Here is a 13,103-nt window from a genome sequence, read left to right as displayed (position 1 = left end):
ATAACAGTTGTTGGATCTCAGAACACGGATGTGGAATCTGAAATCCAAGGTTTGTGCGAGTCAGCATGTTGTAGATGGAAACAGCAGCGGAGGCCTGTGGAGGAAGTAGAAACATGTGTTTGATTCCATTCCTCATTCCATTCCATGCAATGATGGAACCTCCACCAGCCTCCACTGAAATAGAACAGCGGTTGTTTCTAGTTGTGTAGCCCTCATACCTCAGCTCGTCATGTGGTACATGGCGTGGGGTTGTCCACGTCTTCTAGTCTTCTTTCTCTCTCTCCCCCCATCCACTCATCGTGCACCATATCATTCTCATTCACTTTCAGTTGCTATTCTTCTCTTTGTCATACTGTATATGACTAACTCTCCTTACCCACGGTTGTGTTCAAACGGCCCGAAAGAAACAAAAAATGTTTTTTTTTAAACAGATTCAAATGAAGAGGGCACTCATTAGCATTGTCCGATAAGAAAACAGATGGTCGATTTCCATTTGCAAAACGTTCTGCTTTTTTGTGCCCTGCTGAACACAACCTTAGAGTCCCGCCTGGTGTGTGTGTGTGTGGGTGTGACTGACTGACTGTCCAGCAGTATTAAATCTCGGTGTCGTTGTCGTTTCAGCAGCCGTCCCTCTGCCCGAGCCGTCAGATAACAGCTTTGTCCCAGGTGTGTATCCCAGCGCTGTTCTATCCAAAACAGGATTTAGATCTATACACCGGTGGTTAGCCTAAACACTGACTGTTATGTGTCTCCGTAGACGACGACAGGAGCGACGATCCTCTCGATGCACATCCCTACGGTCAGTAGTTGTGTTTTCACGATTAGACCGTCCGTTTATCATTTTCTCACACATTGATACTCACGCTTCTCTCTCTTCCACGGTCTGTTTCAGAGGCTGAGTCCGACGCCATTGACACTCAAGGAGGTGAGACAAGCCAAGGTTTCTGCTCAATGCGTCGGTTAAAGCTAGAATTTCGTAGACCAACGACGAAATGGCTGCCCACATTCTGACAGATACAATACGATACAGTCCATCTCATACGTTGACGGATTACATCGCTGCCTGGACTTACTGATCTAAGACTTAACGGTCTTCATGTCTTTTTCAGAGTTAGTTCAGGAGGCTTCGCATCAGGAGACAGCGGGTGAGTATACTGTAGCGGATGTAACTTTCTGTTTGGAGAGACATGTTTGAATAAGATATATTGAATGTATAGTAGGCATATAGTAGGCAGCTGTTGCAGTGCCTCTCATAAACACTTGTGTTACACAGGTCATGTACATGGACTCTGTTGAGTGAAATTAGTTTTGTCTGTTTTGACCTGCAGAGGAGTCAGAACAATACAAGGAACAGTCACGATCACAGGATACAGGTATGCCTCTCTCTCTCTCGCTCTCTCTTGCTCTCTCTCTTGCGCGCACACTCTCAAGCTCTCCCACCCCCCACCCCCCACCCCCCACACACACAAACACACACAGATTGTATCAAAGTATGACTTCATCTCCCATCCCACCCTCCAGAGGCTGAATCAGTCACCGAACCAGAGACTGAAGTTGAACATGAGCGCCAGTCCACCACAGATCGCAAGTCTGAAGCGGTCACAGAACCCCAGGCTGAATCTGAGCCAGGTGGGTGGGTGTGGGTGTGGGTGTGTGTGTGTGTGTGTGTGTGTGTGTGTGTGTGTGTGTGTGTGTGTGTGTGTGTGTGTGTGTGTGTGTGGGTGTGTGTGTGTGGGTGTGTGTGTGTGTCTGACAGGCAGGCAAGCAGCTCTGTACAGCTGTCACCTATAGCTCTGCATGTTGAGAGCATGTTCATTTTAGAGTGCTCTCTGATTCAAGGACATGTCAATCAGGGGAGGCTGGTGGAGATAGAAATCGGAGGACGGAGTCATTGTAACACACACATGTTTGATACCATTCTATGCATTATTGAGCCCGTCCTCCAATTTCACTCTCCATCAGCCTCCCCTGATGTCAATGGCACTCATTCAGAGGAATGTTTTACATGTCTGGTGTAGACTGTGATTAGTCTGTGATAGTTTGTCGGTAGCCTCAATCCCTAGGTCTCTCATTCAGCGTTGGAGAGACTAGTCTGTTAGATGGTGGCTTCAGAAATACTCCACAGCTTTCTCTGGTGATTTCGGATATTTTTCTTAGGAACACAGCCTTAGAGTGTGGTGTGGGGTAATAATACAGTAATGATAGGTTCCTGTCTGTGGTCCGTTTTGAAAGGAGATGTGTAGAGCCATATGCCAAGATGTCAAAGAGGTGAATACCCTTCTGAATACTCTGCTGCCCCTCTCCTAGGTTCTCCTTTAAACAGCGTGTTGGAGTAGCGGCCTATCAACCCCCTCTAGTGGTCGTTCGTGAAATTCAATACAACCCTAACCCTAGTTGCTTTACAAGCCGTGATGAAAGTCGTTGAAGGTTCTAGAAGACATTCGGAAGTTGCAAGTCGTATCGGCCCAAGTCTTCTTTTCTTTAGTCAGGCTTCATCTTCAAGTCAGAGAACGAGATTGAAGAGAGCGTCTCATACCCAATAATCATGTAACAACAATAATCTCGTCCAGTCCTAAATTGACAGCCTTTATTCAATATGCGTCATCAGCGGAGCTATTATTATCTAGCTATCGCCATGGCACCTCACCTCTTCATGGTCTTTCTCCTGTCTTTCAGGACACGGTGCGGACCAACCTGACGACAAGTTGAAAGACAAAGGTGAGTGTTTTATAAGTGTGTTTTCCTTTTTCCCCAGATACTTTCATTGTGACCATTGTGAAACTGGTATGGTTTGCAGCTGTTGTCCTTGTTGTCTGTGGAGTGGTGAGCGTCCTCCCGTCCTAATCATACTGCCACTGATGCTGTGGTGATGAGAACCCTTTAGTGATGTTCCCTGGTATGTCATTTATATGTCCTGAAACTACACTACCCCCTGTCCCAATGACTTCTATTATAACAGTGACTACAGTGTAAAGCTATTCCACTGACTACACTCCGAGGGTCTCTGGTCTGAGGTTGTTTTAACTCACTCAACTGACAAATCATTCCGGAACACTCACCACCTACAGTAGAGTGCCCAGTGTTTTATGTGGTATTTACAAAATGAAGCATCATCATATTTTTCGCATTTTGGATGAATAAAGTCACTCTAGAATGTTGACAATTTGGGCGACTTTATTCACCCCTGCCACTAAATGAGTTAAATACATCCGCCCCAACCACTCACTGTGTCCGTTCCTGCCTCTTCATGTTAAGGCAAGAAGAAGAAGCCCAAGCTCCTGAATAAGTTTGATAAAACCATCAAAGCGGAGATCGACGCAGCGGAGAAGTTACGTAAGAAGGTTGGTGTGACGTTTAATTTCACTTTAGAAACACTGTGAGTTCGGTAACGATCACGTTTGTAATCTAGATCAATGAACATGTTTGTTTCTATCGCATACACTAATACTCTCAAGCATGTATTTTCACAAACCAATGAAGCAAGGTTTTGGCACAGAGAGTAGAATACTTACTCGTATTCCACCCGTGCAACTCCCTACATTCATGTAAATCTCACGGTGACGTCATTGGGAAATGCGTGCGATGATTCGAGTTATACCCACGCGGATTTCGAATTAGGATTCCACCAAGAGTGCATTTGTCAGGTTTATGATAATACATATTCTGTATGATGATGATGATGATGATGATGATGATGATGAAGGTGATGAATGATACATTCACAACTGTGTTGTGCCATGTTTCACCCCAGGGTAAAATTGAAGAGGCTCTGCGGGCGTTTGAGAGTCTGGTTCAACAGTACCCTCACAGCCCCAGGTGTCGCTATGGGAAAGCTCAGGTAAGACTACAGGAACACTATGTGTTTTGTGTCCAGACTGCTCACACAGTAACAATGAGTGGTGTGTGTGTGTCGATACTAGTGTAGTAATGTATGTATGTGTGTGTGTGTGTGTGTGTGTGTGTCTGTGTCTGTGTCTGTGTGTGTGTGTCTGTGTGTGTGTCTGTGTGTCTGTGTCTGTGTCTGTGTCTGTGTGTCTGTGTCTGTGTCTGTGTGTGTGTGTGTCTCCAGGCTCAGGATGACCAAGCAGAGAAGCAGCGTAGTAACGAGGGGCTCCTGACGGCCATCAACACCTACAGGGAGGCAGCAGAGCTCCCTGACGCCACGCCCGACCTCATCAAGACCACCATGAAGAGGCGGGCAGAGAGACAGCAGTTCCTCGGTAACTCAACCAACACTCTTGGGCCTAGCAGCCTACAACGTGACGGTGTACAGTGGGGGAAATAAGTATTGAACACGTCAACATTTTGTTACACATCATTTACACATCATTCTATTTACATACCTTTTTTCAGTTTTCATTCCACTTTATTACACATCATTCTATTTACATAAAGACTTTAATGTTTCGATTTTTTTGGTCTGGATTATTGGATTATTGTTATTAATTATTGGATTAATACCAAAGTCTGGTGCAATTTCACTTGAATAGGCTCGTTGGAAATACATTTACTGGACAAAATGTTGATGTGTTCAATACTTGTTTCCCCCACTGTATCATTCTGTCTGTGCCTCAGTCTTGTCGATGTGACTCTGACCCATGTTATAAAGGAGTGTTGGCCTGGGGTGGTCCAGTAGTCCACGGCCAACAGTGCACACATACGCTCATGTCGAATCCAGCCTATGCCCTCTCCTCCTTACTTTCCTGTCTTTCTCTACAGTCTCTGTCCAATAAAAAGTGAACAAAATCCGAGAATGGAACTGTCCCACTCCCAAAAATAACCTTAAAGGGGGGGAAAGAGTGACCACTCCAGCCCTCTCTCTGGTGTCGTCTGTATGAGAGTTGTGTATGAGGGCTGTGTGAGAGGAGAGAGTTGTGACTCTCTGCTGCGTGCCGTAGGTCGTATGCGGGGGGCCGTGGCCACGCTAGAGAAGCTGTTGCAGATCTTCCCGGAGGACGTGAGTCTGAAGAACGACCTGGGCGTCGCCCACCTCCTCATAGGGGACAACAAGAGTGCCAAGAGGGTCTACGAGGAGGTGAGACCGGCTCAGGCAGCGGAAGTTTAGGTCAGGGTTCCCGCGTTGGTCTTAAAAAGCCTTATAGGCTAAAATCCAGCAATTCGATTTATAAGGCCTAAAAGGGTCTTCAATTTAAGGAATTTTGTTAAATTACATTAAAAATTAAAAATGAGATTAGCTTATCCTGCAAGGACATTTTTGTGCACTTTATTCTCTTCACGTTGAAGTGACTTTCTACAGTTAACTGTTAATGTTCATACATTTACTTTTGAGTAATTATGGGACTTGTTTATTTTATCTGAATTATCCTTCAGACTTTTTTGTCTGTATGGCAGTGAAATCCCTATGTTATGTTATGTTAATTTTATTTATAATGCGAAATCCCTAATTTCATCAACTCGAGGATGACAAAAAGCTATCATATGGTGTCGCGAATAGCTCTAAAATTCGATTCAAAGAGGTCTAGAAAAGGTCTAAAAAGGTATTAAATTTGACTTGTTGAAACTTGTAGGAACCCTGTTAGGTGTATTGTGTAGCAAGACAGGCTGTTGGAGGTAGAATTCGGAGGGCTTTGATTCCTCATTCCATTCCATGCCATGCATGACGATCAGCCCGTCCTCCACTAGCCTCCACTGCTTGGTTGGCGGAGGTTTGACAACAGGGCTTGGTTCCTACAGTCTTAGGCCATCCATTGATTGTTGTCTCGTCTACCCTGATAGGTGCTCGCTGTTGCACCAAACGATGGCTTTGCTAAAGTCCATTACGGCTTCATCCTCAAGTCAGAGAACCAGATTGAAGAGAGCATCCCGTACCTGAGGGTGAGTTACCGATGGACACATACAGTATACACACACACACACACACACACACACACACACACACACACACACACACACACTCAGTCACTCACTCACACTCACCAACACAGTATTGGGAGTGATGTGAGCATGTTAATGTTGCTTTAATTTCTGCATCCTGAAAACCCTGTTGTTTCCAGGAGGGTTTGGAGTCAGGTGACCCCGGCACAGACGACGGCAGGTTCTACTTCCACCTGGGCGACGCCCTCCAGCGAATCGGAGATGACAGTGTGAGTTCCGGTTAACGTCTGATTGGCTGTACTGGTACCAACCTACGGTACAGAGTATAGGTTGACATCTGCAAACATTTTTGGTCGTGCTCCATACATTTCTGTACTGTTCAATCAGAATCTTGGCTCTTACCTCACTCGATCAAACGATTGGCTCGCTCTAGACGTCCCCTGTGTGCGTGCAGAACTGCAGAAAGAACTGCCTTCTTATTCGCTGCTCCACACTCCTGGAAACTGCTACAAAGCACTTTTAAGATAAACTCTCTCCCATCTATTAGTCAATTCAAGGCGATGACTAAGGATTTTTGTGTTATCTATTTGTACCTGCTTTGTTTGATCCTTGTTGATTTCTGTGTTCATTATTGTTATTGTTATTGTTCTTATTGTGTTTATTATTGTTGCACTGTATATGTATATCCTCGTGCACTCTGTCCCTCAGTAGTCCCAGAGCTGAAATGATTTTGGGGTCAATATGAAAAAAGAATCAATATGATTTCACAGCCCTTTGCTCATAATAGAAAGAGAGAGAACAGATGAATTGAATTCAGGCTCAGATCGTATTGAATACGAATCCATGCCTGTCGTCCTCCAGGCCTACCACTGGTATGAGATTGGCCACCAGAGAGGCCACTTTGCGTCTGTGTGGCAGAGATCTCTCTACAATGTGGACGGTCTGAAGGCCCAGCCCTGGTGGTCCCCCCAGGATACAGGCTACACTGAACTGGTCAAGGTAGGGGTTTATACATCGGAAGTTTAAAGTCAAGTCAAATGTCTGTCTGTACTGTGTCGCTGCTATGTGCCTCTATCTGCCTTCCCTGTGTGCCTGTGGTCTGTGTCTGTGTCTGTGTCTGTGTCTGTGTCTGTGTCTGAGTCTGTGTCTGTGTCTGTGTCCGTGCCCGTACACTCGGCCCTGGGCTGTGATCTGTGTCTCTCTGTGACCGTCTCCTCTCTCCTCCTCCTCCTGTGTGTGTTCCAGAGCCTGGAGAAGAATTGGAGGAGCATCAGGGACGAGGCTCTGTCAGTGATGGACAGAACCACTGGTCTGTTTGTTCCTGAGGAGGAGAACCTCAGAGAGAAGGGGGAGTGGGGCCAGTTCACGCTCTGGCAGCAAGGTACTGCATGGTGCCGCATCATGCACTTTGTGTATGAATGTGTGAATCTGCAACTGTTTCACTTAACATGTATGTCCATTCTTGTTGAGCCAAGGACCACCATGAAAATAAGTCAGTGACTTTATGATGTTATCCTTGCCGTTTTTTTTTTATTCATGTGTGCACTGTCATGTATTGGCTGTTTACTACTGTATGTGTTTTTTATTGTTAAATACATTCATTCATTTATTCATTCATTCATGTATTTGCTCTCTCTCTCGCGGTTGTTCAGGTAGGAAGGCGGGAGACGCGTGTCGTAGCGTTCCCAAGACATGTGCTTTGTTAGAGCGCTACCCAGAGGCCATTGGCTGCAAGAGGGGACAGGTAGCTCGCCCCACCTCACCTCACCATCCCCGTTCTCAACACTCCCACATTTTGGTTTTTAAACATCTCTGACAGAAGTGCCTTTGTATGATTTGAATATGAAATCCTACAAGTACAGTATGTTACTCTCACCACAAGGTGTCTGAGTTCTTACAACGAATATGTTATAATCCACTGTTCTCTTCTTCTTTGTGTATATACCCCCTGTCCCTCTCTCTCTCTCTTTTCTCCCTCCTTCTCTTCTATCTCTCTCTGTCTTTCCATCCATCTCTCTGTGTTCCAGATCAAGTTCTCAGTGATGCAGCCAGGGACTCATGTGTGGCCTCACACAGGTCCTACGAACTGTCGTCTACGGATGCACCTGGGCTTGGTCATCCCCAAGCAGGGGTGTAAGATACGCTGTACCAACGACACCAGGTAACCACCTGACCTTACCTTTTCTACCCTAGTCTACACCCTCAGAATCTACATAGACGACGTTGAATCTACCCTGAATCTCCATGCCGGGGGATGGGTTTCTGCAGACCTGGAAATACAATCTGGGGGATCGTAAATACCAGCGTTTGACCACCTGTTTTTAACATAAGATACGTAAAAAAAAGCTTAAGAGTTATTGAATTATGACTTGCGTTTGGAATTACGACCTGCATAACTTTGACTGATTAAGTTCAGGGTACAAGTCGACTACGTTCTGCCCTCCGCCACCTCCTTATGAGATGTTCTGACTAGAGGTGGAACGTGATGACATTTTAATATATATTTTAATATCATATTAAAGGCTTAATTAATTTAAATTAATCGCATTTTAATCCCATATCAATATTTGACACGAGAAGCAACAGTTTTCAATTAAAATGGATTTGGTATATGAGTGAATCAATGAATGGACATATACATAAGTTTAAAGCAGCAAAATCCTGTTTATTTTAGCTACACAGACCAACAGATCACACAATGTTATAACCTTATGTTACACTAACCCTCCCCACCCTCCCCTACCCACCCAAATATCCTTGGTCAAAATAATAAACAGACCAACAGTTTAACATAAAGTCACGTTAACATAAAGTGCCATCTAAAATGGTAACAAACAAAAAAACAGTACCCTTCACAGTAACAACAAACCCATTGGTCTCAGGATGCCTCTAAGCCTGCTACTTCTTCTGCTTCTTCTGTTTCAGCCAGTTGCTGAGACAAACTAGCCTGTTTACATTTTCAGAGCTCAAGGCTGCCCTCTTTTGCACTATGTTGCCTGCAAGGGAGAAAAGTCTCTCACAAGGGACAGAAGTGTCAGGGCTGGCCAAATACAAAAAATAAATAAATAATTAATAAAAAAAGAGATTAAAATGACTTCTGTGTTTAGCTGCCAGTATACCTAGACAATACGACCACACAGATTGTATTCTTTGATTCGCAGAAACAATCCTCCAGAACGTAATCATTAGCAGACTGGGTTGCGTAGTTGAATAGTGTATTTTCAAAACGCTTCATAGTGGCCTGAATCTTAAGTCTGCGCTCTGTGTTGTTCTTTCAGGGCTTGGGAAGAAGGGAAGGTCCTGATCTTCGACGACTCGTTCGAGCACGAGGTGTGGCAGGACGCCGACAGCTACAGACTCATCTTCATCGTGGACGTGTGGCACCCGGAGCTCACCCAGTACCAACATCAGACACTGTCGCCCATCTAACCACTCCACACTAGGCTCTGCCACCTAAAGACTACTGGACTGTCTCTGCCGTCTGTAGACTAACAACAGACAGACAGACAGACAGACAGAAAGACAGACTGACTGACTCACTGACTCATTGACTGACTGTCTAAAGAATAGCGTACAGGCTGTCTCTCCCATGTGAAGACTTATCAGACAGACTGCCATCTAGTGGAGAGTTGGGATGAAAGACTATTCTTATAGAAGGGAAGAATACTGGTGTCTGTCCCAACTTGCTCCCTCAAATCTACTGACCCCATGGTCCTGACTGCACGGTCCTGACCCCATGGTCCTGACTGCACGGTCCTGATTACACATTCCTCACCCCATGGTCCTGACCCCACGGTCCTGACTCCACATTCCTGACCCCACAATCACCACTCTAGGTAATATGGACCAAAACATGTATGTGGTGACATATTGAAGAGTTAATGAAGCTTCTGTCAGATCTGAAAAAGCCTTTTCCACATAACTGGCTGTTAATTGTGCTACATGGACATGAGGATATTCTGGTTCCATGAACGTAGAATATCAAAGAGGCTGTAGTTATGATGTGTTGTAATGTCTAAAGGCATTCGTTACACAATCCAAACGGTGGAGAGGTCTGTCCTCTGTCCAATCAGATCCAATTTCGGGACCCTTTTTCCTTACAGTACCCCCATGTATTGCGGAGTTGAGCTTTAAAACCACTATAGCACAGCTAATACAAGACGCAGACTGATGGAGTGTAACCTTACATTCATGGAACCTCAAAAGGTTCCTACATTAGAATGTCTCTCACTGTATCACGTTGTATCACAGTATCACACTACTCACGTTGGTCCTGCTTTTCACTTATGATTTATGCATGTCACCTCCGATCAGTGCGTGGATGGACATTTCAATGCCAAGAATAGGTTTTTATTGTAGAATGTCTAATAATGCAGAAAAGTGATCTTTTTTTTGTATGCTGATGCTATGTGCCTGTTCCTGGTAAAGCACATGAAATATGCAGTCTGCTCAACAGTTCAGTCTTTGTCATTCAACATCCTGCCAAATTGCTGTATTTACATGTGACTGAAGATGTGTGTTTTCAATAGATGATAATAAGTGTTGATGTGTGAACCATGTCAGGATCATGAATGTAGACGGTCTGGTTACACTGAGTCCCAGGGAGGGTGGAGCCTCACTTGACAGTCATATACACCTTGGCGAATAGAAAATGTGTCACAAAACCTAAAATGTTTATAAAATGTTATTATTTAATGTTGTGTCTCCATAGGCTGCCTGCCTCTCTGTGAAGAGTGAATTGATGTTGATCATGTTTTGTGCAGAGTCATACCATTGGTTGGCATCAGATCGCCCAGATTTGATTGGATCTCGTCCTGTCCATCAAAGACAGAAGGGTTGCCTTATATATTAAGTGTGGGTGTACTATTGGTGCGTTCGGCAGCTGTAAGAAACTCGAAGATGCAAGTTCCTGAGTGGGAAATACCCACTAGAACCCTCCAAGTTGGTGTTCCAAAATGGGAAACTCGGACCAGTGATGATAACCTGGTTGATGCATGTAGGCCTATGTATAATGTATGTTTGTAGTTTGTAAATATTCCTTATGGATTGCAAACATAGTCTCACCGGTTGAAGAGTTGTCCTGACGTCAAAAGCACTCTAATGCATTCATATCGTTGTAACTTCACCAACTGGGAGCTACACATTTTCCCAGAACCAAACGAACATTACCATTCGTCCTTTTGGCCAATCAGTCTGTGTTTCTGCTGTTTGACTTGTGATGACGTCCCCTATGACACCCTCTATGTCTACCTTCTAGTCCTGAAGTCCCCTCCTAGCCCCCTAGCCGGTGCACTTGTGTAGATCTGAAATGATTGGATAGGTAGAACCATTAGACGAAGTGAAGATGTCATCAATGACATGTGGCCCATTAACGGCAACAAAGCGTATAGAAACTTCCAGAATGTGGAGTAAAGCATTATCTTGAATGTAATGCTCCCCTGAAATAAAGAGGCAATTACTTTGTTTTACCACTTCTTTATCTAAACAGTCTTGTTTGAGCTTATTACTACCTGAATGGTGTATCTTGCTTGTTGTGTGATTGGTAAAATATAAATCGGTAAAATACCAATACCAGAAACCACAGGGATGGGAGAGGGGACTGTGGTCTAAGCAGCGCTGCCCATCAAACAACGGATCCCATTAGCTGTCATGGAACCTACCTTCATCTAACTGCACCTCATGTTCACATTAGGGGTTAAACGTAGTTATAGGGACAGCCGGAAGCTTTCAAATCCCGGAAATCTGAAGCCCCTCTACATTGGAAACAGCACTTTGGTACCTCAGTAAAGGCCTGTGGCTACTGTGGAATGTCTTTCCATGAGGATCTATGGGTAGAATAATTTTTCTCTACCCTTCATCCAGAGGTGTTGTTATGATCTTGAAACATTGGGGGCCAATGTTTCGATTCTTTTCTTTAAGTAATCTTTTCTGAGTGGGGCAGTCCCACTCATATTTTTCATTTTTATTGACAGATATAGTAGAGATTTAGACAGGAAGGATGGGTGAGAGAGAGAGGAGGGATGACATGCAGGATATGTCCCCGGCCGGAATCGAACCGGGGACCCTGCGGTTACATGGTCAACATTTAACCCGCTACGCCACCTAAGCGCCCCTCAGCTCCCGATTTTTGGTGGCAGGGTGCACTAAATCGATAGTGATCTTTTCTTTTTTTCCAGGATCTGGAGATCCAGGGATATTCATCAAACATTCTGGGCTCGAGTCCTGGATGCCCAGGGCTGACCATGTCACTGCCCTCATCCTTTGGCAACTCTGGTGGTTGCATACTTGATATGGTCCATACGGCAGCATGTTTTTCCTTCTACTCTGATAATCTCGCCATTTTCATGATACTGTGCCTATGTACCGGTAGGCCTCTCAGATCCACACTAGTGTTCTAGGGGGAGGGGATAGCAGTCGATTTGGAATATTTGACCTAAATACACCAGACTGTAATGGCGTGTTTGGCAGTTGTAGAACACTCTGAGAGTTACTGGAAAAAAATAAACTCAAGGCAGAGTTCCAAGTGAGAAACTTGAACCAGTATGATGATACCCAAGCTTACGAGTTGTGATGTGTCCACTGTAACCTTATTTACCAGAAAAGGGATATATTTGAGTCTTTACAATCCCACGTGTGTATAATGTATGTTTGTAGTTTGTTAAAGTTCATTATGAATTGAAAAAGAAATCTCATTGATTGAATTGTTGTTCCCACTTCAAATGCATTGCATTGCAAGTTGATTTCACCAACTGGGAGATACGCTGTGAAAAGAGAAAGAGTCTGTTTTGGTAACCGGGGTAACAAGCACAGCCACAACCTTTTGGAAATGGTTTCATCATGTGGTACGAACACAATATCATGGATCCCTCTCAAGATATGAAGTTAATTGTGTGTCTTTGATGTCACTGTTGAGCTGTTGTTGTAACTGCCCTGCCAATCATCACTTTTAGAAGTATGTTTTTGTATGTTGTAATGAGTTGCACTGAACGATTGAACTGAACAACTGAACAGTGTCCCAACTGTGTCCCATTATTTGATGAACAGAATGTTGTGCTGCCTTACTGCGCATATTTGATCCCTATAGCTTGAGATTAACTTCTTCAATGCAGAAAATAATGACTCCATTTCAATTCCAAAACCTGAACACACACACACACACACACACACACACACACACACATACACAACACAGATAGAATGAACTCTTGAGGCCACACCAATAGAAATACTTTTCTATACATTCTTTTAAAGTTTACTTAATACATTGC

The 13,103-nt window shown here is 44.3% G+C and overlaps 1 protein-coding gene across 4 annotated transcripts in view; it reads left to right on the top strand.

Moving 5' to 3' along the window:
- LOC308168190 (aspartyl/asparaginyl beta-hydroxylase-like) overlaps nt 1-12,817 on the top strand; it is a 33,809-nt gene extending 20,992 nt beyond the window's left edge. For 2 of the 4 annotated variants that reach the window (XM_080542684.1, XM_080542682.1), the window contains exons 6-23: nt 622-666; nt 758-799; nt 893-925; nt 1,110-1,145; nt 1,329-1,373; nt 1,522-1,629; nt 2,677-2,718; nt 3,256-3,341; nt 3,752-3,838; nt 4,070-4,220; nt 4,899-5,035; nt 5,737-5,835; nt 6,015-6,104; nt 6,697-6,834; nt 7,081-7,216; nt 7,488-7,579; nt 7,863-7,996; nt 9,125-12,817. In XM_080542684.1, coding sequence (XP_080398810.1) covers nt 622-666; nt 758-799; nt 893-925; nt 1,110-1,145; nt 1,329-1,373; nt 1,522-1,629; nt 2,677-2,718; nt 3,256-3,341; nt 3,752-3,838; nt 4,070-4,220; nt 4,899-5,035; nt 5,737-5,835; nt 6,015-6,104; nt 6,697-6,834; nt 7,081-7,216; nt 7,488-7,579; nt 7,863-7,996; nt 9,125-9,278 — 1,655 coding nt within the window. In that variant the 3' untranslated portion in view covers nt 9,279-12,817. Of the gene's footprint in view, nt 1-621; nt 667-757; nt 800-892; nt 926-1,109; nt 1,146-1,328; nt 1,374-1,521; nt 1,630-2,676; nt 2,719-3,255; nt 3,342-3,751; nt 3,839-4,069; nt 4,221-4,898; nt 5,036-5,736; nt 5,836-6,014; nt 6,105-6,696; nt 6,835-7,080; nt 7,217-7,487; nt 7,580-7,862; nt 7,997-9,113 lie in introns of all 4 variants that reach the window. The other 2 variants (XM_080542685.1, XM_080542683.1) reach the window with 2 other exon arrangements.
- The last annotated feature ends 286 nt before the right edge of the window (nt 12,818-13,103 follow it).

This window comes from Nansenia antarctica (assembly GCF_963989245.1).
Source record: "Nansenia antarctica genome assembly, chromosome: 12".
In the NCBI taxonomy this organism is placed as follows: Eukaryota; Metazoa; Chordata; class Actinopteri; order Argentiniformes; family Microstomatidae; genus Nansenia; species Nansenia antarctica.
Note: the sequence above shows the minus strand (reverse complement) of the source record. Positions and strands in the feature narration are given on the sequence as shown.